This window comes from Myotis daubentonii, chromosome 2, assembly GCF_963259705.1.
Source record: "Myotis daubentonii chromosome 2, mMyoDau2.1, whole genome shotgun sequence".
NCBI classification, from domain to species: domain Eukaryota; kingdom Metazoa; phylum Chordata; class Mammalia; order Chiroptera; family Vespertilionidae; genus Myotis; species Myotis daubentonii.
Window position 1 is genome coordinate 209883342 of NC_081841.1, and position 27307 is coordinate 209910648.

Genomic DNA, 27307 nt, shown 5'->3' on the forward strand with positions numbered 1-27307 from the left:
ATTGGTAACAGAATAAAAAAATACTGTGGTACACTCCAAACAATGTTGTAGCATACATACCAAGCAGAAATGTGAACTGAAAAGAATGGTATGGGCTTTCTGTACTCAACTTCCCCAATGTAGTGCATAAAGGATTGTGGCTGCATCCCAACAAAACTTTATTTATGGGCACTAAAATTTAATTTTCATATAATTTTCACATCAGGAAATAGTTTCTTCCCAACCATTTTAAAATTGTAAAAACCATTCTCATCTCACTGGCGTACAAAAACAGGCAGCAGGCTGGTTTGGGCCTGCAGGCCATACTTTGCTAACCCTTCATCTAGTAGATTTAACAAGATAGTAAGCCCAGAATTAATGGCTCAAGAACACTAAAAATGTTATCAGCTAAGTATCTTTTATGCAAAGCTACATTTAGTAAGTCATAATGTTCCTCTTATAAAAGTTATATTACTTCTTAGAGACAGAAACCAATAGTGATAAAAACTATGAAGTTCAGCAACTATGCGGCTATTCAAAAGGCAATCTTAATTCGTTTTTTTGGGGTTTTTTTGAGGAGGTGAAGATAAAAATAAAAAGAAACCAATTAGATACCTGCTATATTGGATCAGCTTTAAAAAGAAGCCACCGTAAGTTATGCCAAATGCATTTACTTTATAAATCTTTCAGAATAAATGCATTCTTAGAGATAGGAATCAATTCTTAAAATCCAGTTGAAGCATTAATAAAGAATAAGCCACCACTGTTGAAATGCAGAAGGCCCAGATTGATTTTTCAATAATTAGCTACAGTTAATGACGTTACTGAGTTCTGTTCAGTTACTCAAATTAAAAAAAGTAATCCCCCAAATAAATATTTTCAAAACAAAAAGACCATTCACCAACATATATAAGAAAACATTTCTGAAGCCTTTATTTACAAAAGCTTTAAAAACAAATAATACCCTCTGTTTTGCAAATGTCTTGTTTAAAAAGGACCACCCAGTTACAGCTCTGTAGTATCATGAATAAATGTACAAGGAAAACAAACCAATGTGGCTAACATTTGGAGATTTGCTATTATTACTGATTGAAGTGTAGATAACACACATCATTACTTGTAGTCCATCATTCTGAGTAGAGTTAATGATTACCAAAATGTCTTCCTACACATGCTCTGGTCTAGTCACATATTCTGCATGGCTAAATATTTCACAGTCTCTTTTGTCAATATATATAAAATAGATTGCAAAGATATACACACAAAAAATAAACAAACTTTACACTCCTCAGGTAATTTTATTAGCTATATATTAGCTATGTGTGTATATATACACACATAGCTAACATATATATATTTTTGTATTTTGTTGTGCACCAAATCTCTCCATTCTTTATCTTTGTAACAACTATGAAAGCATAATTTTTTGTCTAATTTAATCTGGTACAAAATATACCTAAAGATTTATTATCTTTGGACTTTAATGAATTTGATTTTTGGAATTAACAAATCAAGAGCTCTTAAGTATGGCTATAAAATTAAAAAAAAATTAAAATAAGATGAACAGTGATGGAATAAAAAGGAGATCAAGGGAATTGTGCCATCATAAAACAATTGCAGCATCACCATCTTGGAGACCAGTTTCCTAGCAGACAATAAATGCCCAATCACAAACAAGGGACTTTCCCTGGAGGGTGTAAAGCTGGTTTGAAAGGTTCTTCAGTCAGAGCGGCCTACACACATGCCAACCAGACACTGACAGACACTAGCTGTGCTTGGAAGATTAAACACTAGTACTGAAACAGCAGTTATTAAGCTCCTCAGTAGTTTTCATCTTTTCTTTTGTAGTCTTGCTGAACCAACATTTGCATAATGCATGTGCGATATTCCATGGGTGAAAAGTAAATACTTTATAAAGTTGGCAGATGGTCATTTTTCCAGCTAAGAGCAAGGAAAACCAAATTTTCTGATAAAACAGAGGATCTGAGTCAGAATCACTCTCTAAAGTGCAAAATTGATGGTCCACAATCTCAAATAGCTAAAACTCCTGCAGAATGGAAGGGAGACATGAAATACGGAAATAAATTACAGTCAGTGCTAGTTAATTTAAGAAAGGGAAACAAACCAAGCTCAAATCGGTCAAGTTTATATGATGCAGCTTTTCCACTCTCTGTCACACACGCCTGCTAACAAGTATATTAAGGCCAAATTTAACCTGAATGCTTTTCTATTTAAGCTCTGAGATAGGAATGGTCATATTAAATACTGAAAGACAAAAATAAAATGGGCGATGAAAAAAAAAAGTCTATTGTTCAAGGGATTCAACCAGAGATAAAACCTATATACAAGCATGTGTGTAGTTCAAATAAAATAAAAATAAAAGGACTATTTCATGTCATGACTGCTTGTTGGCTTCCTCTTCATATGCATTCCCTGTGCCATTCTGTACATAGGATGAACCAGAACCAAGGCCATACAAATGACCACAATATTTGGCATCATCAATATGATCTTCAAAGAACATCTAAAAAGGAATTTCGGGGGGAAAAAAGAGATAATTTTAACCAAAAGGTACCACTGGTAATGTATATTTCAGCAAAATCAGTACTGGCTGTTCCTAACTACAACGGCAGCTCTTTTCTATCGTCTCCTTTGAGGCCACACATATAAATCAATGAATAAAACTGAGGTCCTCAAGTTCAGAGCTCAAAAGAAACCAAAGAAAAAGACTACAAAAAAAAAGTATAAAATGCATGTCTTTCCTTTTAACATTTAGACCATTTTTATAAGAATCTGTAATCATGGAAAAATGGCAGACCTTTTTACCCCATTAACTGAACAGCACTCAATGATAAGAATGAATGAAAATAGCAAATGGTGGGTGGGGGGAGTTTAGATAAGTAGCCTTGAGCCTACCTCAAGGCTAAGTTGACTAAAAACAATCAAAGCTTAAACACATCCTGGACAGTAAAATCTGAACATTCACATTTGGTTACTATCCTTGAAGAAGCCAAGAAAAATATAAAGGTAACAAATTAGTAGTAGGAACCCACCATTAATTCAACCATTAAACTATTTTTAAAATGCAAAGCTGAAAATCCAAATGACTGCTTTAATTCTCTAATGCAGCACTGGAATGACATACAAAACAAAGTATTTACTTTAATGAATCGATAGTCCAAATCACTTGGTAAAAAAAATCCAGTACTACTTGGCAAAACAGATATTATGTTTCCTATTGTTAATATATTTCTATAAAAAGTTTTAAATTCCCAAAAGACTACTTAGTCAATTTTTCAATGTCTTAGAGGATACACTAAAAAAGAATTTTATAATAATTTTTGTAAAAACTAAAGCTTTTATAAGCAAAAAGTCCATTCTATCTTGTTTTTGCACAAATAACCTTTTTTCTTTGCATTTTACCTACAGCGAGGCATACCTGTACCTATCACTTAACCTAAGGATAGACTCAGGTTAATTCAATTTTATTCTTCCACACCCAACTTCTTTATGTTCTTTATCTCTGCCTTTTACTAAAGGAGGGTCTGCTCAATATGACTTTTGACTCAACTACTTCTTCAGATTTTATTTAACCCTTTGGAATTAAAAACTTCTGGTAAGACGCAATCTTCTAAAAGCACAAGTCCTACTCTATTAATCCTCAAAGTACTGAAGAATGGAATAAGCAAATAATGTTTTTACCAGCAATTTAATGCCTAAGATTAAGACAATGCCAGAGGAAACAGATGAAAGAGTCCCCAGACTTGGCAAGAGTAGCACTGATGTGGTCTATAGCGAGAACTCTAGAGTTCTCCACTAGAAATGTATACACCTGGCCTCCGTTTTCTCATCTAAAAAATAATAATAGTTGGACCTATGCACTTTCTAAGGTAAATTTTTTAGTCTCCAAAGAAATTATTTTTTCATTTCCACTTAAACTACATTTCAAGATGACTTATTTTAAAATACTTTCATTCAAGTGTGGTAGAAATGACTTACATGGTACCTCTAATTATATTTTCATTTAATAAGTACTTATTGCCCCCAAACTTTGCCATGTGATTTTTAATGTTCTCAACCTAACAACCAATTGAGAAAAAGGCACTGATGTCTTCATACTTCTCTCATTTTGAAAAAGGCCATTCCTGTGAGCAATGAATCAGACCCTGCCTGATGTTGTGGTCCTATCCGTTCCAGCTCTAACTGTTCCGCAACTTCCTGTAAACCGCCCTAGAAGACAGGGGGAAAAAAAAAAAAGCCTGTCAAGAGAAACATTGCAATGCCTGAATTTACAAATTATATAACTTAGACAATGACCAAAATATAAATAAACTTCCGAATGTAGAGATGACCTTATGAACACTGGAAAACACAAGAGAATGTGAAATACTAAATATTTGTTGAATGTGGGTAAAGTTTATAATTTAATAGAAAATTAGATCTTAATTGGGCAAATTTATCTTTATCATATGCTTTAAGGCATGAAATAGATAAATAGCTTTCCTAAAGATATGGCGGAAGCAGATCATATGGTAACAGGTATCAAGGGTAACATTATCGAGTACATGCACAGTCAGTCCACCCACTGAGCAATTATAAACCTGACTGTAGGTAGTTACTTTCTAATGCTATTTCTAAATAGTTTCATCCAAATAATTTGTACAAAACAAAGCTATTATGACTAATAAAATCTTAAGTGCTTAACTATGGTTTTGCTGGTTAAAAAGAAAATGTTTTTATAATACAACTCCTTAGAAGGGTCTGCTAAAAATCTGCCTATGTTAATAATGCTAAGATTAAAAAAAGAAAGATGATGAGAGTGAAAGAAAGGAAGAGAAAGAATGAATAAAAGAGAGAAAGAGGAAGGAAGTGAGGAAGGGACTATAGCAAAGGAGGAAAGAATAATAATGGAGGACACTTGGAGGAAAGTAAAGGAAGGAAAGCGTAATCAGGAAAAACAAGACAAACACAAAGAAATTCCTCTCTAAATTGTTAAGGCTCCTACTAGCAAACCAACCCTTCTGTTTATCACAGCCTAAACAGAGCTTTGGACAGCAGTTGCTTCTGAGCTAAAAATAGCACGAGGATTAGGTAACATTAGCAGCTGCTTAGAGAGCAACAGGGTAGGTCATTCAGGCGGTCAAAAAGCACTGTTGTCATGAACCTGAATTTTAACATTCTGGGTCACTTATACTCAGGATATCTGATATACTTAGAAATTTTCAAATAACGTACACATAATGAGCAATAATTTGGTTCTGTTTCCAGAAACTGTCATTGTACAGATATCCATTTTAAAATGCATTTCCAAGGCCACATTAAAACATTCCGGCCTTGGAGTCTCAGCACGTAATACTTTCAGGGTATGGACTGAGTTTCTAGAGTAGTAAGGATATACTACTGCAAGTTCACTTAAGTCGCATAGCTAGAATTCTCTTTAAATTGCACAGAAATCTGCTGCTCTTAGGTGTTACAAACATGAAATAATCTTCCTTAAAAATTTCCCTGGTTATATGGCAAATTCTATGAGGAGGCAAGCTGACTTTGGCCAAAAGACTGTTTCTCTTATGATTTTGGTTCATCTGTCAAAGCAAAGTTTCCTATTTAATTCCTAAAATATTTCTTTCTGCGTAAAAGTAATGCTCTTAAAGTTTTTAGCATCTTCTAAAAGTATAACATAATTGCACTTCTAAAAGCTTGATGAGGAGAAAATTTGATCAAACTTGAGATAGGCTCTCTGAAGCAACCACTTTACCTAAATGTTTGTTTCTGTTGATTATGGCTTATTCACGGTAACAGAAATTACTGTGCTCCTTAGGAGGCTGCGCCATCACAGATGCATCCTCAAACGAAAGGAACACTTTTCCTTAAAGCAATCTTCCTCTTGAAAAAATTAATGTTCAAAAGTAACAATTATACATTAAGCAGTGTCAGGATGTAAGATACTGTCCGGACAGGACATTTACTCACTATAGCACTTACTACTAACAAGTCGACAATCTTTGGGGCAGGAAAAGCAAACAAAACCCTTTCAGTTTTGTAATTTAATCCCTGAAACACGATCCAATGACTAGACCCAACAAAATAATCTCTAGCCAAGCCCAACTGAAGGAGAAACTTTTGTACCCTACTGACTACATCTGCACACTGCTGGCCCCTTGCACTCCATCTTGCGTGGATAGATTATGTGCATGTTGGGAGAGTGAGAACCTGCACTTCTATGCAATAGAGCCTCACAGTGTCTGCTGGTTTTTTATTTTCAATCTGGCAAGCAATGACAAACATCTGATCCTTGGTTTTAATTTTACTGAAAACTTGTTCTGCTAATATATATTAAAGCTTTGCAAAAGGATTTCCCATAAAGCATTATTTATGCAAGGGAAAAAAAATGACCAGATAATACAACTGCACTTAATATAAAACCATGACACATGTTCTGAATCACCATCCCACCAGGACCCTATCATGTCATCGCTGGTCGGGACTGTGCAATTACAGGTGAAGCCACTCGAAGCCTTACTTTGAGGTTTTTGCAGCTCTTCATGAGGTACTTCACATCATAAATGACGGGAAAAAACAATCGAAGGATCTCGAAGAAGTCAAGCTCTTCTTCAGGCAAGTTAGAATTGGTCAGGATTTTGATTAAGTAGCCAAAGTCATAACCACTACAAAAGGGTTAAAAGAATACAGAAGAGGGACCTTAATACCATGGAGATGAAAAACCTTTTCTGATAATAAATTTTAAGTGAGTCACACTCTAGACAAAAAAGGAATCAACAAAAATAGTGCACAAAACCAGAAAATAAGTTCACAACTGTAATGGGAAAATGTCTTCTTACACAGACCTTGGTACTTCATCCTCCAGACACCAATATGCAGACCTCTACTACCATCCCAAGCCTATAGTCACTGAACTATTTTGCTGATCCTTGAATAGAGAACTCTTCACGGATAATGTCAAACTGCCCACAGTGTATGTCTAAAAAATTTAATTAACTATGGAAATGAAGAAATAAAGATGAATGGAAAGTTGGCCAAACAGGTAGCAAGAGAACTGGCATTCACAAGGCAAAACTAATGCAAATCTCCCCATCTTTTTTATAAAGAGGGCACATACTTCCAAAATCCAAAGGGTTAATTCCCTACCAAAGTATATTCACTTCCTTTAACTGACTTTATTAAGTGCTCTCTTCCCTCAAAATTATTTCTGTTACCATCTCCTGATGGCTCCCCAAGAGATACTAGTGGGAATGCTGCACATGCAAATGAAGGCAGCAAAGGCTGAGACTATCTACAGAACAAAATACAAACCCATACTCTCCAATCAACACCTCCTGCACCTACTGTTTGGCTTTCCCCCAGTTTTACAACTCCCTACAATCCCAGGCCATCACACACCCTCTTTTCCGTCTACCTTTCCTTCAGGGACCTCTCACAGGTGCCTTCCCTGTAGAGCCCAGCTCCCACAGGTTTGTTACACAAGTTGTTTTCTTGTACTATCCTTCAAAATGCATGTATTGTTTTCTCCATTAGTTTAAAGGGCAGGAATCGCATTTAAAAAACGTCTTTTCAGTATGAAGCTTGACATCTGTTGAGATGTTATTTACATATCTTTTGGGGAGGGTACAAAACAAAATTTATATTAACTATTCAGAGTTTTACTTCTAATCTAAAAAAGGCAAGAGGGAACTCTTTCTCCCTCCCCACGTGGGAGTCTGTGCTTATTCTTCAATAAATTTCCACCTTTGCTATTAAAAAAAAAAAGGCAAAGAAAGCTTTACCATTGAAGACCACTTAGAAATATCAAGGTATAAATAATAAACAGCAGAAACCTTTAAATTTCTGGTAGTTGGCAAAGACGTAGTACTCTGGTGTCTACCTAAAATATAAATCAACACAGCCTTTGCTTACTACTAGGAAAGGTAAGATTATATTAGAGTTTAGGATTTATAAATTAGTCTTTATCTTCTAGAAATAGATAATATGAAGAAAACATATAATAGCATTTTGTAGAATAAAAATCTTAACATATCTTGACAAGTATTCAAATACTAAGAGTCTAATCTAGACTAACCTCTAAAGTGACACGAACCCTCTTTGTTCATCTCAATACCCAGTGCCAAGTCAAAGTACTTGCTCAGAGTATCTTTTGAACGAAAGACCATAATGTATGTAGTAAAAGCGCAGGCAAATCCTTTCCCATTCTTTTGTTTCCTTCTGACCAGGAAATTTTGTAAAAAAAAGAATTCAAAAACATTTCCCAAATTAACAGAGACTGAAGTCTTATTTCCCGAGGTAACAAGTAGAGGAGAGTAGAAAGGAAAGATAACAGGTAAGAATTAGTATGTTCAGTATCTCCAACTCAAAAATTACTGCTTAGTCTTGCGCCAAGTTTACAACATGAACAGTCTTTTACTGTAATCATTCCACAGGCCAGAGCTGGAACTGGTAAAGCATGTGGGATAGTCTTATTTTTTTAAAAAAATGTATGAAGTGGAGTGAGTATAAGAACATTAACACCTGCATAACACAATACTTTAAAACAATTCTGCAAGATAGTTCTTCTAAATGATGCCATCCTGATCACTTTATTTAAATAAAATTAAACTCTACCACACACCAACCCCTAGCATTTTGCTTTTTTGCCTCCATAGCACTTAATCTAAAGTGCTAAAAAAAAACCACATGTAAATTCCATCATTTAGAAAAATTGTGTGCCTATTCCCACCAGAATGTAAACTCTATGAGGACAAAAAGTTTAGCCTGTTTTGTTTATATCTTAATTCCTAGAATTTTATCATAGGGCAAGGCTTATGGTAGATAATAAGTATTTTTAATGAATGAATTCTTGCACTTAGGCTAGGTAATGTTAAATAACCTTAGGTAACAGATTCCAAATGGCATTGTTGGACTAAACCAAGGTCTATTTTCCTAGCCTGTACCCTTTTCACTATGCAGTGCTGACTCTCATGGGCCAAAATGTATCCCATGTTGTAAAACCTTTAAGTAGACCAACATTAGTCTCTTCAGAGTTAGGAGACTGCAATGTGGCAACCAATTCTTTATCGAACTGAGCCTGAAAGTGCTGAAACAGTGACCAAGCCAAACGTGAAGCAGCGAGGAAACGGTAACACACATGCCATTTTCTTTTTCTGTTTATCACTTCTCCTTGTTTAATTTAAGCACTTCACTCAAAACTGTTGCAGTGTGAGTTCTGTGTGGCAAAAACACGCATGCCATTTGTAATGCAATCTCTTTACCTATGAAATGACAACCATTTGACCCCTTCACAGAGGACCACTCCCGATGTCATAAGAAGTTCTGCAAAGTACTGGGTCTCAATTCCTTCCTCCTCATGCTTTTTAAACTGGATACCAGATGTTGTTAGTAGCTCTATAGAGTCTTGGGCATACATGTCCTCCCTGGCAGGAGAAGAAGAAACACAACATTCAAAAGTGCCATACTTCAAACAAACTCTTTTTCTCAACTTAGACCCACAACTACAATGCCACAAACAAGAAAGGGGGCTGGCTTGGGTCCAGGTGTTCCAATGTTTCACACACATGGAAAGAAATTAGAGTTTAATCATTAACAGTCATGATTTCAGGAAACTGCACACATTAAATAATCATGCAGAACAGTCCAATGGCGAGATTTTAATCTTTACTCTGAACTAGCCTTTCAAAAGTTAAATAAATTTGGGTTTGAAAAAAAGAGTCTTCTATTCACTGGGGACTAGCACCACAAACTGACAGGCATGTTCTTTTAGTCTCAGCAGCCGCTTTAACACTGCCAGATGCTGCTGTCGCTACAGGGTGAGGGCTCATCTACCTGCTCTGGGCAGCACCAGAGAGAATACGTGCAAACATCTGACGTGGCTGCGTTAAACGACATTCCAACATTCCGTATTCAAGTCAAAGGAGAGGCCTCCTCTCATAAATAATTAGCCTTGCAAATGGCCCCACTGAGCAGTAACCTGATTAAAATGAAGGACTCGGGATAACAGCAACCATTTCTTCTTCTAACAATCTTAATCCTCCAAGATTGCCTACCAAAAATCAAGCCAGGAAATCTAAATATAAACCAATCACTCAAGACTACTTATGCCAAAAAGAAAGCCATCTCTACTTTGTAAGTATACACGGGTATCTAAAATATTAAATAAGTGAAAAAATGAAGGTATGTTTCTGAGAATGAAAGACAAGTATTTTGTGCATTGCCCCACTAGACTTTTCTGTTTACATTTTAAACTGTAAAAATATCACTTTCCATCATTTAGCAAAGACAATCCTATTAAACCATTTAACAAAACTAATTATACCAAAAGAAAAATCACACTTGAGCCGAAATGTATTCTTATGGTCTGGTCTCTGGAAATCAATCTACTTCCAAATGTCTCTAAAAAATAAAACTAGCCACTGAAATATTTAAAAATGGGAAAACCAGAACAATCACTGTCAATTTTCCCCTGGAAAACTCCTCAGAAAGGATATCTGAATAAACCCAATACAAGTTTTTTTCATTCAACAACAGTATCATTTGGCCTTATTATACTAAGAATATCTATCTTAAACAGCTAGACCCTCACTCATCAGGTCGCGATGCTCACAAGGGGAGGCATGTTTTAGCAATTATAGCCAACCAAGGCATAACATATTCTTTCTCCAGACTCACATTATTCTGGGCCACATGCTTGCTTTTATTAACTGTCTCTCTCAACCAGAATGCAAGCTTTAGGAGGACAGTCATTTTTATCTATTTTGTTCAATGTTATATCATCAGATAAAAACAAAAAAAAACAAGAAGTGGAATAGTGAGTGTTGCCCAAACTTGCCAAATGATAAGAATCACCCAGAGAGCTTACCATAAATATGGACTCCCAGGTCCCATACCCAGGCCCATTGAACCCCAATCCCCAGGAGAGACCTAGATGACTACTTCTGACAAATTATGATCAAGTAAGTAGTAAACAAAAACACGTATGCAAATTATTTTTTTTGTTCCTGCATAGTTAACATAGCTCAATCCAGATAAGTTAATGTACTGTCATCTGAATTTCATTGGACTAAATATTTTATCATTTGGAACAAATTCCATACTTTATAATACCCATGTGATTAGAAAGAGAAAGCTGGGAACCCCATCCAGATAAGCTAACTAAATCTCCAAATAGGACAGAAAATACTTGGTGTGGTAAGGGAAACTCCGTAACTGTTATGACTCAATTCTCTAAATCAGCGGTTCTCAACCTGTGGGTCACAACCCCTTTGGTGGTCGAATGACCCTTTCACAGGGGTCGCCGAAGACCATCCTGCATATCAGATATTTACATTATGATTCATAACAGTAGCAACATTACAGTTATGAAGTAGCAACGAAAATAATTTTATGGTTGGGTCACAACATGAGGAACTGTATTTAAAGGGCCAGAAGGCTGAGAAACACTGCTCTAAATCAATAGAATGTCCCTTTTCCCTGATGTCCATTTCAAGTTCTGAAATCATTCCACCTTGCTAGCAGATGTAGGAAAATATTAAAATGTTAGTTAATTCAATCTCAGCAAATTACTTTAAATATTGCTTATACTAGAGGCCCGATGCACAAAATTTGTGCAAGGGACTCGGCCCTCGCAGCCCCGGCTTCGTCCAGAAGGTTGTTCTGCTGTTCGGTCTAATTAGCATATTAGCTCTTTATTATATAGGATATTAGAATTGCTATAGGTGCAAGTGCTGGCTTACTGATTGGATCAATCTGCTCAGAATGGCAATAGACAATAATGTGACCACTCCTAACATGAATTAAGTACTGAAGTTGATGATCACAGAATACCCTGTTCTGACAATTGAACAGAAAGGAAAGCCATGCATAAATCTCTAAAAAAAGTTTTCCAAAAAACAGAGATACAAGGCTGTCTATCTCAAGTATATCCTAAAGTCAGGAACTAACTCATCTAGGTCTGATAAATGCAGTACATGTATTGAAATTACCTCTAGCTACAAATACAAACTTAGCCTACTACACAAATTCACATTTTTAAACATGCAGGTTAGAGATTTTACAATATAGAAACACTTTCCAAACTCAATGAAATCCTGGCTCACCACACATTTTACATTTTTAAAAATGTTAACTCCTATTTATTTAAATTGATGCTGAAAATCATAAGAGGTAAATAAACTGGCATACAGATGGTCACAAATACACAGATGGTTACTAAACATAGCATCTAATGAACCCAAACTGGGAAGAACACAAAGATGCCCCCAAATCTGCAAAGGCTATGAAGGACAACATATTCAGCCTACAACTCCGTAACTGACAGCTGTCCTTTACCTTCAAATGCCTGTGCATCATCAGTGAAACAGCTATCCTTTGTTTCTGCTGTCCCCGCTTCTTACGGCACATCTCCTTTGCACTGCCATTTTCCTTAAAGGAAGTCTTCCTTTCCGTTATTACTGAAGCCATGATCCCCTGTAATCTCTTCCACACTGTGCAAATGATTCTCTCAAATATCAATTACTATAATCATCAAATTGATGACCCTATAAAAATTTCATTCTCATCTCTTTTGAGTTTTAGAGGAATTCTGCCCATGGCTTTCTTCACAGCTCAATACCCCACTTCAAGTTTCATGTACATATCAACTCTGAAATTCAGTTTGGAGAGGATTATAATATATTGATCAGTACCTAACAATTCTAATTCTTGGATTTTAATAACATGAAGCAGACAAAAGAGTTATGATGACCACGACCAACATCCCTCAATTCTGTATCCCTGGTGCCTAGCACAGCCGCTGATACATTCACTTGAGGCCATAATACAAAGGGAATTTTCACCTTTCTTCAAAATATCCAAGCTTCTGTTCATGGGGCTCTGTCTCCACATTAGATGGCACTTGTTTTATCTTCCAACTGACTTTTTCTACTTAATATTTTTTCACTATATCCTTCTCCTTAAACACCTCCCAAGACATGAACATCAGTGGAAATGGATGCAAAACTTGGTATAGCAAATCTACAGTAGCCCTCTCTGTATGAGAAAAATGTCTTTCAGAGACTATACTAACAAAGCAGTTGTTATTAGAACAATGATGTTTATAGATAAGGAAAATTTCAATTTTACCAAAACTGTGACACGGATGGGTCTCCTCCTACTCAGGTACTAAGATCACAATGGTATCTTAGTTAAAACAATGTTCTAATAATGACAAGTTTAGAAAAAGAGTAACATAGAACAAATGAAATGGTAAACAAATAATTTTAAAAAGTGGTCTTTTGGGAAAAGGCTAAAAAGCCATTTTCTGTGTTTCAGAACTACTGTACTTATGAAAGGTTATTATCAGTTTGAATAGAGACAAGTATTTTTTTACCCTTTACAAGGTCCTGAAGAGTACATTTTAAAATCCAAAAACAAGGAGTCAGGCTAAACACAATGAAAGTATAAGCCATATTACTGCAACACTAACACTACCCTTTAAAATCATCAACTCTGCTTTTCCTGAAATCTCCTATACTAAATTTCACATTATTCTACAGAGAATGGAAGGTTCATACATTGGCATTACCACCTTCTTTTACTATTTTTCAAATCAGATGTTACAGTACATTACACAAGTACAGGCTGTCAAACAGGACATTGCAATCCTGTATTGTAACACACTTTGAATGTATTAAAACATTTCTCCAACTTACAGTCAGTTTATAAACAATCTACCTTTGGCCCAAACAATCTACATTTCTCTAAGCTATCAAGATTACTCCTACCAATGATAGACAAGAATTACAAGTAAGGAAACTGGGTTTCTACCCTGGGCTTGTTAGAATTCAGATTCTGGAAGACAATCTGCCAGATTCTGAAGGGTTCCCGAAAGAAGCACCAGGTTAAAGGACAGTATTACTTCTCCCATATCTATAATAATAAAAGCGTAATATGCTAATTAGACCAGACATCCTTCTGGACCAAGCAGGGGCTGCGAGGGAAGCCTGGGTCCCGGGTGTCAGAGGGAAGCCGGTGCCGGCAGCTGGGGAAAGGAAGGCCTACTCTTGCACGAATTTCATGCACTGGGTCTTTAGTGTAAGTATAAAAGATTTCGTTGCCTGACCTGGGAATATAATCATTTATATAACATTGACTTGTCAGGAAAATGCACCCAAGTTTCCAAGAAATATCTTACCACGTTTGATATATAAGCTACTCATAAACTGGAGTATGACTGTAATAAAAACCTCTTAAGAAGCAAAACTATTACAACAAAGATGTATGTATTTCAAACTGTACACAAGTTTGAAAGTGAAACTAATATCCGTTATTTTTTTCTGTTAAGAACTATTTCCAATACTCAAAATTTTCCAAATTTCAAAAAATGTGGCAGGAATTCTTTTCATATAACATTTCTAGAATTCAAATTACATGAATTGGAGACTCTTCTTTATTCAATTATTTGGACCTATAATATCTAGAAGCACTCTAACCTTTGAGATTTTAGGTTTTAAGTATTTCCAGGATAACTATGCCATATTCACTTAGAATTTCATTCACTATACTTGAGGGAAATCAACTCCAAAAATTAAACTAAAAAAAATTATCAGGTTATATTTATTTCCCACTTACGTCAAATTAAATTTAAAATTAAACTGCCAAGTTGAAGTTCCTGGAGGGTATTCTCCTTGCTCATTCATAAATGTCAGTCCTAGCTGAATTATCTTTAACAAGTCTACATTACACCGTAATAGTTGGTACTGATAGTCAGCATTGCTCCTGAATTCTCCAATAGGTCTTGCAACCACACCTGGAAACTCGGTGTCCTGTAAAACAGTTTTAAAATTCATTATTTACTAAAAACCACAGTCCACAAATTCCTAGAATAAATAAGCAATTTTTGGTACAAATTAAAGAATCCTGTTATTGATGATATTCTATACACTCATATTCCATTACAAAGTACCTTTTAACAGAAAAGAGCATTATTTTTTGGAACCATAAAATGAAACTCTACAACCTCAATGAATTTTCCTTACTTTAAATATCGTATCAGTAAAAAAATTACTTATATATAGCATGATAAATGCAACCAAGTACTCTATTCCCAAGGAAGAGACAAAAAATTGTAAGTTGATGTTTCTCAAGAGGTATGTGAAACTATGCTAATCTGTTAAAACCAATATGGAACTGGTCATAAAGAATGGAAAATGCATCATACTTTCCAATCACTTTTCTCAGGCAAGGATTATATAAACATCAAACCCTTCTAATTTCTTGAGCCAAAACAGTCTTCTCTTTATACTCCAGAGAAAGCATGTCATCAAAAATTGCATGCCACTCACACTCCTGTAGAATGTTATCACGTCTCTAATGTTGTCACTCCTTATCATCTGAGAAATAAGTGAGCGCTAGCAATTTCTACTAAATAAGAAAATTTAATTCTGTGAGGATGTACACCTTTATTAAATAGAAAATTATGTACATTCAAATATTCATATTTTAAACAATCAACTTTTCCCTCCCCATAGAAGTATATTTATTTGTATTAAAAATACTGAGAAAATGATACATTAGTTTAGTATTAAAATTCAAATTAGGAAGCTAAGAGCAAAATCTAAACACCAAGTCACTATAAACAGTAAAGAAATTAAAACTTCTCTAAATTTTCCCTACTCAAAAACCACTCTATTGGAAGTACTGTGATATGCTAGGTGTTGGAAGAACAAAATATTAAGATACTAACCCCTTGCTTCACAAAGCTAATTTTCTAGAAAAGAGTAGAGTAGCTATAACGGAAGTACAAGATGAGATGCTTAACAGCAATATGTTCATGGAACTCCACTGATAACTTTTTTAAAATTAAAAACCAAACAACAAGACTGCAGATCAACAACGTTTCACTGGGAGACCTTTTTTGTTTGTTTGAGAAAGACATCATGAGTTTCCTAGCTTATGGGAGCTGATCTGGTATTATCAGTTAGGCCTTAGCATTGCTAGGGGCTGACCTGGCACTTGTAGCTAATGTTCTTCCGTCGAATATAAACAATTTCACACTTCAACATCAGACAAGGCCACTCTGTAATCATGACTAAACACAGAGAACCATGAAAATGACCAATTACCCATCTTGGTTAGTGACTGACTGTTGCTTCTTTATAGCTTTCGACTTACTTGGGTCTTCTTTCAGTCTAGTTAAAACACATTGCCCTGGCTGGGGAGCTCAGTTGGTTAGTGTCGACCCTACATGCCAAGGTTGCAGGTCTGATCTCCAGTCAGACGCCAAACAAGCAACAAATGAATACATCAATAAGTGGAACAACAAACCCATGTTTCTCACACTCATTCCCTCTCTCCGTTCCTCTCTCTAAAAATCAATTAAAAGAAAAACTTTATTAAGATACCCCAGCTTCCCACAAAGCCCTGCTTCCTTAATCCCTATCTAAAACTGCCTCACCCAAGTTTCCTCCAATGGTATGCGTTTTCCCTCATTCCAATAAGTAATAAACCCAACATGTCACATCACAGGTATGTTTCCTGTGGTCTTTGGTTGGAGGACACAGACAAAATTTCCTTTGCATAATTAAATTAATCCCTTAAAAAAAAATCACTCAGAAGGGTTGAATTCAAGACTTTTAAAATTCCTCTTCCCCTTTTATAAGAAGCATTTAAGGATATTTGATCATAGGCATACCATAGCAACATAATTATATTTTCTAATAACTTGACGAATTTTCTTCATCTCTTCATCCAGGTTGCAAGCCCAAACTTCACAGATTCTTTGGCTATGATCTACCGTTGCTGCTGGCATAGTGAGGGCACAAGGAGTCTAGCTGCCAAGCATCAAAATGTTATACTTGATTGAAGATCTGTTTCATAAAATACTTTATCCTTTATTTGTGTACCTGTCAAAAAAAACACAGGTTTCCTGGTTCTAACATCAGTTATATAGTGTTTTATGTGCACATATTAATAATTTCCCACTAATTAAAGACTGCTCTGAATTCAACTCACTGAATAAAATTGATAACCATTTTCAGACAAAAATGAAACTTGAAATACTGATACACATGTGAGAAGATCACATGTTACTAGGACAGAAGTAATGTTTGCTTTTATTCCTAATGAACAGAACATTCAAAATCTGATTTGATTACAGAATCTCCTTGACTGGCATTTATTCCAGCCAGACTGGAGGTGGCAAAATTAAACCTACTTTAATAATAATAAAAAAAAAGTTATTTCTGAGCAATAAGTAACAGACACACAGCGCTTGTCTGAATGTCCATTAACTGCAGGAGGGAAAAAGCAAGGCATTTCAAATTGTTTCTTTCTAATTTCCTAAAAATCATAGCATTTCCCCCTGGTTACCAAACACACACACTTCATGTTGCTGGGCCATATACACTGGTTTCACGGTATATGATAACAGGACAGACCACATTTTGGTTCTTGAACAGGAAAAGGCTCCTTCGTTTTTCACAGTTTGAAAAAAATAGCATAACAAAGATTTTTCAAAGGAATTATGCCCCCACCCAAACTCTGCAGTCACAGGTGTAACCGACGGCTTTGAGAACAGAAACCCAAAGATCTAGGGGGCCCCAGCTTTCTAAGCCTGCCCACTCTGCCACACAGGGCGGGCCGCCCCTGCAGTTCCCAGTGCTTTTCTGCACGGCCCTGACTGCAGCTGCCGAAGCGAAGGGGGCCACAGACCTCCCTGCTGGAGGAAGCATCTCCGCCCTGCGGGCTCCCCGAGAAAGGAGAGGGCGGTGCAGAAGCATTCCAGCCACAGATAATCTCCTCCCTGGCGGAGCGCCAGGGCGAAGGTGCAGATAACCACTGACTGCAGCCAGATTGACCCCGGGCACTGCCGCGCGCCAGCATCCGAGGAGCTGGGGACCTGGGCCACCGCCCTCCGCCCCCCATTTCCTTCCCACCGCCGCCGAGCCCCAGGTACAAAGCCTCTGCGTCATCACTCCGCGCCAGCCCCCGGACAAACCCCCAGCCTCAGCTACCTTCCCTCTCCTCCGCCCGCCACCCTGCTCCGTGCCCCGCCGGCCCCGTTCCAGCTGGCGCCATCGCGCACCCTCCCGGGTCCACCGTCCCACCCTCTTCCCACTTCCCCATCCCGCCCGCCCCCGCCGCCGGCTGCAGGCGCCAGATCTACTTGTGTCACCGAGCTCGCGCTTCTCCTCCTCCTCCTCGCCATAGAGACAGCACTCGGCGGCGGCGGCGGTGGCGGGAGCGGCGGCGGCAGCGGATGCCCCATAGGCACCTCTCGCCCAGCGAGGGGGGAAGGGGAGCCGGCGCTGCGCCGCACGGAGCTGCGCCGTCGCGTCGGGTCGCGTCGCGTCGCGTCGCGTCGCGTACGTCCTGGCGGCGGCGGCGGCTCCGGCTGATGACGCGGTACGCACAGGGGGCGGGGCACGCAGGGCGGAAGCTGGGGGCGGTGAAGGCTGGGCGGGGAGGCTGTCGGGCCGGTTTGGCGCCGGGCCTTGGAGGTAGGGGCCCGGTCCCGGCCCGCGAGTTCCCGGCGTCCAGTACCCGCAGTCGTAGCATGCCCCCGAGGGCCCGGGGACCGCCAGGCCGGCCCGCGTAGAGGAGACGTGGCCGCCCCGCGCTCGGGTCCCGGGCGTCCGTCTGCTCCTCCGCGGTGGAAGCACCCCCGGCCTGAGCCGCTGGGAGAGGCCGGCCGGGCCGGCTAGGGCCTCGGGCCCGGGGAGCCGGGGAGGATGAGCTGGCTCTTCCCCCTGACCAAGAGCGCCTCCTCCTCCGCAGCGGGGTCCCCCGGCGGCCTCACCAGCCTCCAGCAGCAGAAGCAGCGCCTGATCGAGTCCCTGCGGAGCTCCCACTCCAGGTGACTGGTCGCTCCCTCTCGGCCCCGAGGCGGGCGGGCGGGCGGGCTGGGACGAATCGCACTCGCGGCTCCCGGGCCGGCTCCGCGCCAGCTGCCTCTGGTTGATAGACCTCCCTGGGTCCTGGGTGGTGTGCACGCGGGCTCTGGCTTCTCGGACCCCAGTTCAGCGTTTTCCTCCGGACCCTCCCCCGTTGCTCCCCCTCCCCACCCCGCCACCGCTCAGCTCCTCTAATTCTGACGGGCTCAGCCCTCCTGACACATGGCCGCTGACTATAATCTGGCTCATGGGCTATTTCCAAGATCCCTCGCTCTGCCCTGCTTCCTTCTTCACTACCCTTTTCCTCTGGCCACCTGATGGCCGCTTTGGCCAAAGTGTGAAGATATTTTACGTGGCCAAAACGCATTGTGAAGCGCAGTGTCCAAGATTCACAAAGCGTGGGAAATGGGGGTGTGTGTGGGGGGGGGGGTAAAGGAACGGTCGCAACATCCGAGGAAAAGGAAGCCCGAGTTTTTCTCAGCGAGTTGTCCCCTGGGAGTGGCATCCTCAATCCTCTTAGGTCTCTAATTTAAGATCCACCTCTCGGACAGCCACCAGTCTCGGTGCATTGCTCACTGTTGTTCTTGCTCCCACCCTCGGGAGCGGTCATAGTCATCATGATGGTTCTGTTGTCTTCCTAGGAGGTTTTCCTTTTCAGCCGGCTCAGGTCAGAAGTATTTTGCAGTTCCAGTGATTTCAGCCGTTTCTACTGTCACCTGGTTTGCTTCTCCTTTTATATTTTGCAGATACCTGTGGCCTCTAATGGTTTTCAAAAATTAGCACCGCCTCTTTATGTTACCCTATGAATTAATGCAAGTGTATTTACTTAGTAGTGTCACAGCATGTATTTTGATGTAAAGATGTTAACATCGCTCAACCCTAACCTTTTTAAAATAAACTGTTCATCCATTGTAAAGATATGTGTTTTAAGAGAATAAAATTAAGTCCTGTTGACAAACGATTAGAGGCAATTTTTATCTGTTACTCTACTAATTTTTCCCAAGCAAGTAACTTAAGGTGTAGAATAATTTTAAATTAGATAGATTCGTAAAAATTCACTACAAAATCAATTTGGCTAAAATGAGGCCTATTGCTGATTGAACTTCAGCTGTTTCTTGGTTCTTTTGTCTCAATTGTTCTACTTGTTCAGAACTTTCAAAAGGTAAAAATTTGTGGCATTTAACCAGAAAGAGTAGCATGCTCTTTTATCTAAAGGGGGCTTTCTTTTTGGAAAATTAAGTTCACAGAGTTCTTAGAAGTCTTTTTCTAAATAGAGTTGTGTACTAACCTGTAAGAGCTACTCTTACAAGATATTCTTATGAAAATGGCTCATTTTTTTTTAATTGAAACAAACATAACAAAAGTTTGTCCCCTCAGAAAGTGTCACTTGTATGACTATTGATGTACTAAACTAGTACTACTATTGCCAAAATACTTTTTTAGAGCCACACCTTTGGAATTAATTGCTTTAAGCCTTTAGTATATTCTGTTAAGTATTCTCATTGCTGACAAAATCTTATTCTTTGGGGTTGGAGTTGAATTTTTCAAATATTCCAAAGTCCTTTGCTGCTAAGGCTGGTAAATATGGGAAGCGATGATCTGAAATGTATTTATCTTTTTGGCCTCCCAAATAAGGTGAGATTCTAAAGCAGTAATTATTAATCTAAGGAGTTCTGAAGTTGGTTTAAGAGGATCTGTAAATGCTTTGAACAAATGCAGAAAGGATCCATTTTATTTATTTTTTTGAGCCAGAAGTAATGGACTTATAATTGGTCATGTGACATTATCTACAAATTTTGTAATGTTATAAAAATTTAACTTTAAGTACTCTTTATTCCTGTAAGTTCTTTTATAAAATACTTGAAGTTTGTTGTTGTTGTTGAAATATTACACATTTATAAACTAAACTTGGATAATTAGGAGACAGGTACATTCCAGGAATGGTATGCTTCCAGAAAAAATGATCTCCACCTATTTTTGTTAAATCTGCCTTTTTAACTCATGACATACATGTTAAAGCTAGCTAGTAAAAAATGATCTGTGCAGTATACTACAATTTATACTTAAAAGATTTTTGGGCAGAAGGACACTGATTGGTTATTCTGAAGGTGCACTGTGCAAAAGTTGAAATGTTTTGAATGGTATTTTAATGAATAATATAAAACTTCCTAAATTGTGAATGTTTGTGCTGCCTACCTCCCTCATTTTTCATATCTGTCCCTTCTCCAAATGTAAGGTCAACAGCTCTTCCTGACAGTGAAAGTATCCGATTTATTTTTTCTTCCCTTCTTCAGATTTCTGTCCCTCCACCCTCCACCCCTACCCCCCCAATTCTCTCATTTACCTTCCAACTCTTAAACATTTCATTTTAGGAAAGAGCATGTTGTTTATTCCCTTTCTCTATGAATGTAAACGCCTTTTTTTTTGTTAACCTTAAGAAATTCTTCCTTATCTTCCTCATGCCTCTCCTCCTAAAGGCTAGATGAGTTTTATGTCTATTTCCTCATCTAAGTCTTACTGACAAGGCAAGGTAAATTGGAAACTCATAGGTGACAACAAAGAGTGTTTAACCAGAGCATAATAATATGTTTGTCTGCCATGAAAATGGAAATTGAGAGTCATGTTGACTAGGCTCTAAGTGACATATTCCACCTTCTGAATAACAGGTATCACCATAATTCCAGACTTTCTGGGTAGGAATGGGACTCATTCTGTAGTTCTACTTCCTAAAGAAGCTTGCTCGAAAGCAGCGGTTCTCAACCTGTGGGTCGTGACCATCGGAAAACACATATAGCATATCAGATATTTACATTACGATTCACAACAGTAGCAAAATTACAGTTATGAAGTAGCAACAAAAATAATTTTATGGTTGGGGTCACCACAACATGAGGAACTGTATTAAAGGGTCGCGGCATTGGGAAGGTTGAGAACCACTGCCAAAGCACACTGTTCTGTTTCCCACCCAAATCCTCTTCCCCTGACTTCTTGGGAGAACACCTGTTGTTATCTGGTTATCTGCAAAGCCACCTACTGATTGGAGGCTGTGCTCTTTCAACCCCAGCGAGTAAATAATGATGATGGTTCAGGTCCTGCTGCTAGTTATTGTGAAAGCAGGCCTGTGAACTTACTCTTGGTCAGTGGGAGTTGGAGGAGAGAAGTTGCTGGGGTGCCGGGGTCCAGCCCCAGCGGGTCCAGGGATCCCCAAAGGTGTGGACGGAGTCGGCGAAGAAGGAATGTCACGGAGACAGCGTTCAGTTGATCAGCAGCCTAGCCAGGATCTCCAGCCCGGATCTCCAGAGAGGTTCTGCTTCGGATCTCCAGCGAGGTTCTGTAGCCATGTTCCCTCGCTAGGTTCTCCAGCCAGGTTCTGTCCAGGCTCTCCAGTCAGGTTCAGTGTCCAGGTTCCAGTCAGGTTCTCCTGCCAATCTCTGTAGTCAGGTTCAGTCCAGGATCCCTTGCCATGTTCTCCCGCTAGGCTCTGTCTCTAGGCTCCGAGGCCAGTCCCGGTCCAGGATCCTCTGGCATGCTCTCGCCAGTGAAGTTCTTCTGCCTCTAGGCTCCGTGTAGGTTCTGTCTTCTGAATTCTGTCTCCTGAGTTCTGAGTCTTTCTGTCTTGTTACAACTGTATTTATACCAGTTGATTCAATCCTATCAATCTCTATTACAAAGGTTAGGGTGTTTCTTATCTCCATTCCAGGGAGAAAAGATTATGTAGTTTAAGCATGATTGTTCGTAGTTAAAGGGATTAATTACCCGCCTGGCACTTAGTTGAGGGGTTTTATTCCCTCCCTAACTTCAGGGGAAAATCCCTACCTGCAGATTCAACCTTTCTCGGAGAGGTGACCTTGGTTAAAACACAGCGCCAAGAAGGTGAGCAAACATATTAAGAACCATATGCCATATATGCCAGGTCCCTTGAAACAGCAAGGATGGACCAGCTCCCGGCACTGGGGAGCTGTTCAAACATTTTCTCAATTATAAAGATGTCTGAAAGGAAATGTTTTGGATATTGTGCCACATGGACATGTGGAACTGCTTGGATCAGGGAAGGAAGACAGGCTGACTACAGAGTAGAAAGCTGGAATGTCCGTGATGAGATTGTGATGCTGAAGTAACCAGTTCAGGGGCACTTCCTGCCTCTGGACCTCTTACTGTATAACATTAATAACCCCGTACTGTTTAAGCCACTTTCAACCTGGATTTTCAATTAGTTGTAGTTGAAAATGTCCCAGGTAATACCCACTAATCCCAAAATTTAAAGATTCCTCAGAAGTGAAGCTGGTAAGTATTTCCCTGCATTGTCCCTGCAATCAGACAATATTGAAAACTGATGGTCTTAACAGTTACCATCCTAATTGTCCTGGTTTCTCTCTCTCTCAATATCTAAAGGCAGCTTACTTTATTTGTATTTCCTTAGGTCTAAAAGTAAATGGTAACTATTATCTGCAATTAACTATGTAAATTCTAAGTTATAAAATAGTAATCCTTCATTACTTTTTGCTTAGGGATATCAGCTATCTCAAGCAAAGGATTTCTGCATCATTTTAATAAAGTGGATGATAATTCTGGTCCTATTTTTATTTTATATTCAGTAAGAAAATCTAATTTGGGAATTATGTTTATCAGAATTGCTATCTTTTTTACTCTGGGATGACTAATAATCTTAATGAAAGAAGCCTTGTACCAGAAGTCAGGAGATCCTGATGTGTCATTACCTGGCAGTGCAAACTTGGGTGTTCACATAACCTTAATAGTCCTAGAGCTACTGGAGTGAGAGGACCGATTGACTACCTGAATTCTTACTGCCTACTGGAAAGTCTATAGTTTCCTCAGGTTACTTGATGTAAACATTATGTTAGAGATAAAAGACAAAATGAATTTGAGCAACATAAATGGAAGTAAGCAAAAGTTATTGACCTTAGGAAAAGCAGCTTGACTAGGTGAATGAAAGCTTTGTAATCAAACTATCATGGATTCCAATTCTGGCTCCAAAATATTGTTAGTATATAGTATATAGTATATATACTATATACTAACAATGTGACCTATTGGCAAGTTACTTAATTTCTCTGAGCTTCCATCTGTAAAATTAGGAATTGTGATTCCTCTTGTGCAGGATTGTTGATATTTAAGTATTATACTAGTATATAATCATTTATTGTTGTCTCTGGCACATAGTAAGCATATGACAAATTACTTCCCTTTTTCTACTGCATAGAATTAGTGTGCCTGGAGCCATTACCTCTTAACCAACATGCTTATTGCCTCTTAGCCCTAGCTTATTGTTTATGAATCCCTCACCAGCCTACCTAAAGCTCATCTACCTCTGGCAGGACTACGTCTGACTTCCCATTCAGAAAGCAGATCCATTCCAGAGTTTCTACACAAAAGCAATGCATGCATTTTGAAGGATTTTAGATATAGTACATGTAAAGAAACTAGAATATTCTCTGGCACACAGTAGGTACTCTGTAAATGGCAATTATATTTATTTTAAAAACTAGAGGCCCGGTACACAAAAATTTGTGCACGGGAAGGGAGGGGGGGGGGGTTCCCTCAGCCCGGCTTGTGCCCTCTCGCAGTCTGGGACCCCTCGGGAGATAACGACCTGCTGGCTTAGGCCTGCTCCCCGGTGGCAGAGGGCAGTCCCAATCCCTAGGTGCAGCCCCTGGTCGGGCTCAGAGCAGGGCTGATTGGGGAGTTGGGGCGCCGCCTCCTGTCATGCACAGAGCAGGGTGGATTGGGAGGTTGCGATGGCACCCTCAGTCACGCTCAGGGTAGGGCCGATTGGGGGGTTGGGGCACTGCCCCCTGTCACACTCAAGGCAGGGTCAATGGGGAGGTTGCAGCGCCACCCCCTGTCACGCACAGAGCAGGGCCCATCAGGGGGTTGGGGAGCTCCCCCCTGTCACACACACAGCAGGGCCGATCAAGTGGTTGAGGAGCTCTGCCCTGTCACTCACAGAGTAGGGCCGATAGGAGGAGTTGGGGCACCGCCCCCTGTCACAGAGCAGGACAGATCAGGGGGTTGGCACACCGCCACTGTCACACTCAGGGCAGGGCCGATGGGGAGGTTATGGCTCTACCCTATCACACACAGAGCAGGGCCGATCAGGGGGTTGGGGCGCCGCACCCTGTCACACACACAGCCGCAGGGCAATCGGGGTTGGGGAGCTCCCCCCTATCAGGCACAGAGCAGGGCTGATCAGGGGGTTGGGGCGCCTTCCCCTGTCACGAACAGAGCAGAGCGGATAGGGAGGTTGTGGCCCCGCCCCTGTCACACACACAGCCGCAGGGCAATCGGGGTTTGGGCGCTGCCCCCTGTCACACTGATCCCGGTGCCGGGAGGCCTCTCGGCTCCGCTGATCCCGGTGCTGGGAGGCATATTACCCTTTTACTATATAGGATAGAGGCCTGGTGCACGGGTGGGTGCCGGCTGGTTTGCCCTGAAGGGTGTCCTGGATCAGGGTGGGGGTCCCCACTGGGGTGCCTGGCCAGCCTGGGTGAGGGCATGATGGCTGTTTGCAGCTGGTCACACACCCTTCAGGGTGGGGGTCCCCACTGGGGTGCCTGGCCAGTCTGGGTGAGGGGCTGAGGGCTGTTTTCAGGCTGGCGGGTGACTGAAGCTCACAACTGCTCCTTTTTTTCTTTCTTTTTTTTTTTTATTCTGGGCCAGCTTTAGCTCTGGCTCCAGCTCTTAGGCCTCTGCTGCTGAAAGCAGGTATCTGGTTTGTTTGGGTTCTATAATCGAAACAATTTATAACTCCAGCTCTGAGATCCTGGCCAGCTGAAAGCAGGTTTCTGGGGTTTTGTTTAGCTTCTATATTTGTTACAATGTTTTTTAAACTGCAAGCTCAGAGGCCGGCAAGACAGGTGGGGAACATTGCAGTCCTCCGTCACTGAAGCAAGCAAGCCTCATGTTCACTTCCAGCTGCCTGGCTGCCGGCCGCCATCTTGGCTGGCAGTTAATTTGCATATTGCCCTGATTAGCCAATGGGAAGGGTAGCGGTCGTATGCCAATTACCATGTTTCTCTTTTATTAGATAGGATATTAGTACCAATCTTCATATTCTTAAATTATTTGAAATTTCCTATTGTTGCCAGCCCCTGAGTACATTTCCAACATTTATAATTTGAGATTTTTTTCATTAAATTTTTCAAATTTCCAATTAAAAAAATAGACTTTATTAATTTAAGCAATTTTATGTTCACAGCAAAACTGAGCAGCAGGTACAGAGATTTCCTATATGGTCCTTGCCCCTTCCAACTTGTCTTTTAACATAGGAAGCTCTGGAAAGATTTGGCAACTGTTCCCACATAGCAATATGTATTAGCTTTGAGTTGAAGAGTAGCTGTTCCCTTACTAGTCTGCCTCTTGTCCATTTTACCAGTTTGCAGTCACTCCCTATTGTACTACAGGAAGCTGTCTTCACTCATTACATTATTTAACAATTATAGGTATTTGAGATTAAAACTTCCTTATGGAAGGAAATAATCATATATATATATATATATGGCTAATATGCAAATTGTCCCTGCGGGAGTTTACCAGAAGTTCGATCACTCGCTATGATGTGTGCTGATCACCAGGGGGCAGCGTGGAATGAAGGCAGGCCCCGGCTGGCAGCTGAAACGCCTCGATTGGCCCTGATTGGTGGCCAGGCCTAGGGACTCTATCCGTGCTAAATTTTGTGCACGGGGCCTCTAGTGTTGCAATAAAAAATCCAAAAATCTGCTATGCCTTAGCCTATTGAAGCTACAGAATCTATAAAATGTCAACATTTTGACTCTAAATGGATGTTGAGCTCATAGTACACTTCAAAAATTATGTATATCAAAGACCCATAATTAAGTGAATTTTAATTTGATACATTAGATCTTATAGTCTGTTTATAACCAGTGATTGAAAGTTATAATTGTGAAGTATATGATACAATATAGTAGGTTGCCATTTAAGAAAAAGTTTCCTAAATCCTATATAATAAAAGCCCAGTGATCATAACAGCAGAACGACCACTCGACCAGTCACTATGAGGTACACTGACCACCTTTTGGTTCCCCGGCCTGCAGGCTCCTATTGCTGATGGTGAAGGAGAAATGGGGTGGGTGGTGGTGGGGGACGGGACTGGTGAGTGGGTGGAGCATCCGACCTCTTGGTCCCTCCTCCCAGCCCGCAGGCTCTGATAGCTGATGGCGAATGGGAACTAGGGTGGGTGGCCAGGGTGGGTGGTGTTGAGATGGCCCTGATCACAGGCTAGGCCTAGGGACTGTACCCGGGCCTCTGGTAGAATCATTACAGCTCAGATGCTATCTCTAGTTAATTTCCCCTTAGTGGTATCAGTCAATACTTACCTTAAAAAAAAAAATTACCAGGCAGTCATTTCTCTCTCCATTGTTAATTAAACCCAGCCACATCTTCCTCTCCCCTCCTACTCAGGAACTGCTAAGCTG

The 27307-nt window shown here is 40.0% G+C and overlaps 2 protein-coding genes across 6 annotated transcripts in view; one reads left to right on the top strand and one right to left on the bottom strand.

Annotated features, from left to right (window-relative positions):
• Positions 1–887: 887 nt before the first annotated feature.
• On the bottom strand, positions 888–18274 carry CNOT7 (CCR4-NOT transcription complex subunit 7). Of its 4 annotated transcripts, none has more exons than XM_059685565.1 (7): positions 18137–18274; positions 16655–16865; positions 14593–14786; positions 9240–9401; positions 6500–6644; positions 4099–4209; positions 888–2503 (listed from the first exon to the last, which is right to left on the bottom strand). In XM_059685565.1, exons 2-7 carry the CDS (start codon positions 16769–16771, stop codon positions 2375–2377), a joined length of 858 nt encoding a protein of 285 aa, XP_059541548.1. In that variant the 5' UTR covers positions 16772–16865; positions 18137–18274; the 3' UTR covers positions 888–2374. The 4 variants fall into 4 exon arrangements, with proteins under 4 accessions (XP_059541548.1, XP_059541546.1, XP_059541549.1 ...); XM_059685563.1 differs by having other exon boundaries at positions 18128–18264; XM_059685566.1 differs by lacking the exon at positions 9240–9401 and having other exon boundaries at positions 18128–18264.
• A 133-nt stretch (positions 18275–18407) lies between these two features.
• VPS37A (VPS37A subunit of ESCRT-I) overlaps positions 18408–27307 on the top strand; it is a 33320-nt gene continuing 24420 nt past the window's right edge. Inside the window, exon 1 of one of the 2 annotated variants that reach the window (XM_059685560.1) lies at positions 18408–18817. In XM_059685560.1, the coding sequence (XP_059541543.1) occupies positions 18693–18817 (125 nt within the window). In that variant the 5' untranslated portion in view covers positions 18408–18692. The remainder of the gene's footprint in view (positions 18818–27307) is intronic. The other variant, XM_059685561.1, reaches the window with a different exon arrangement.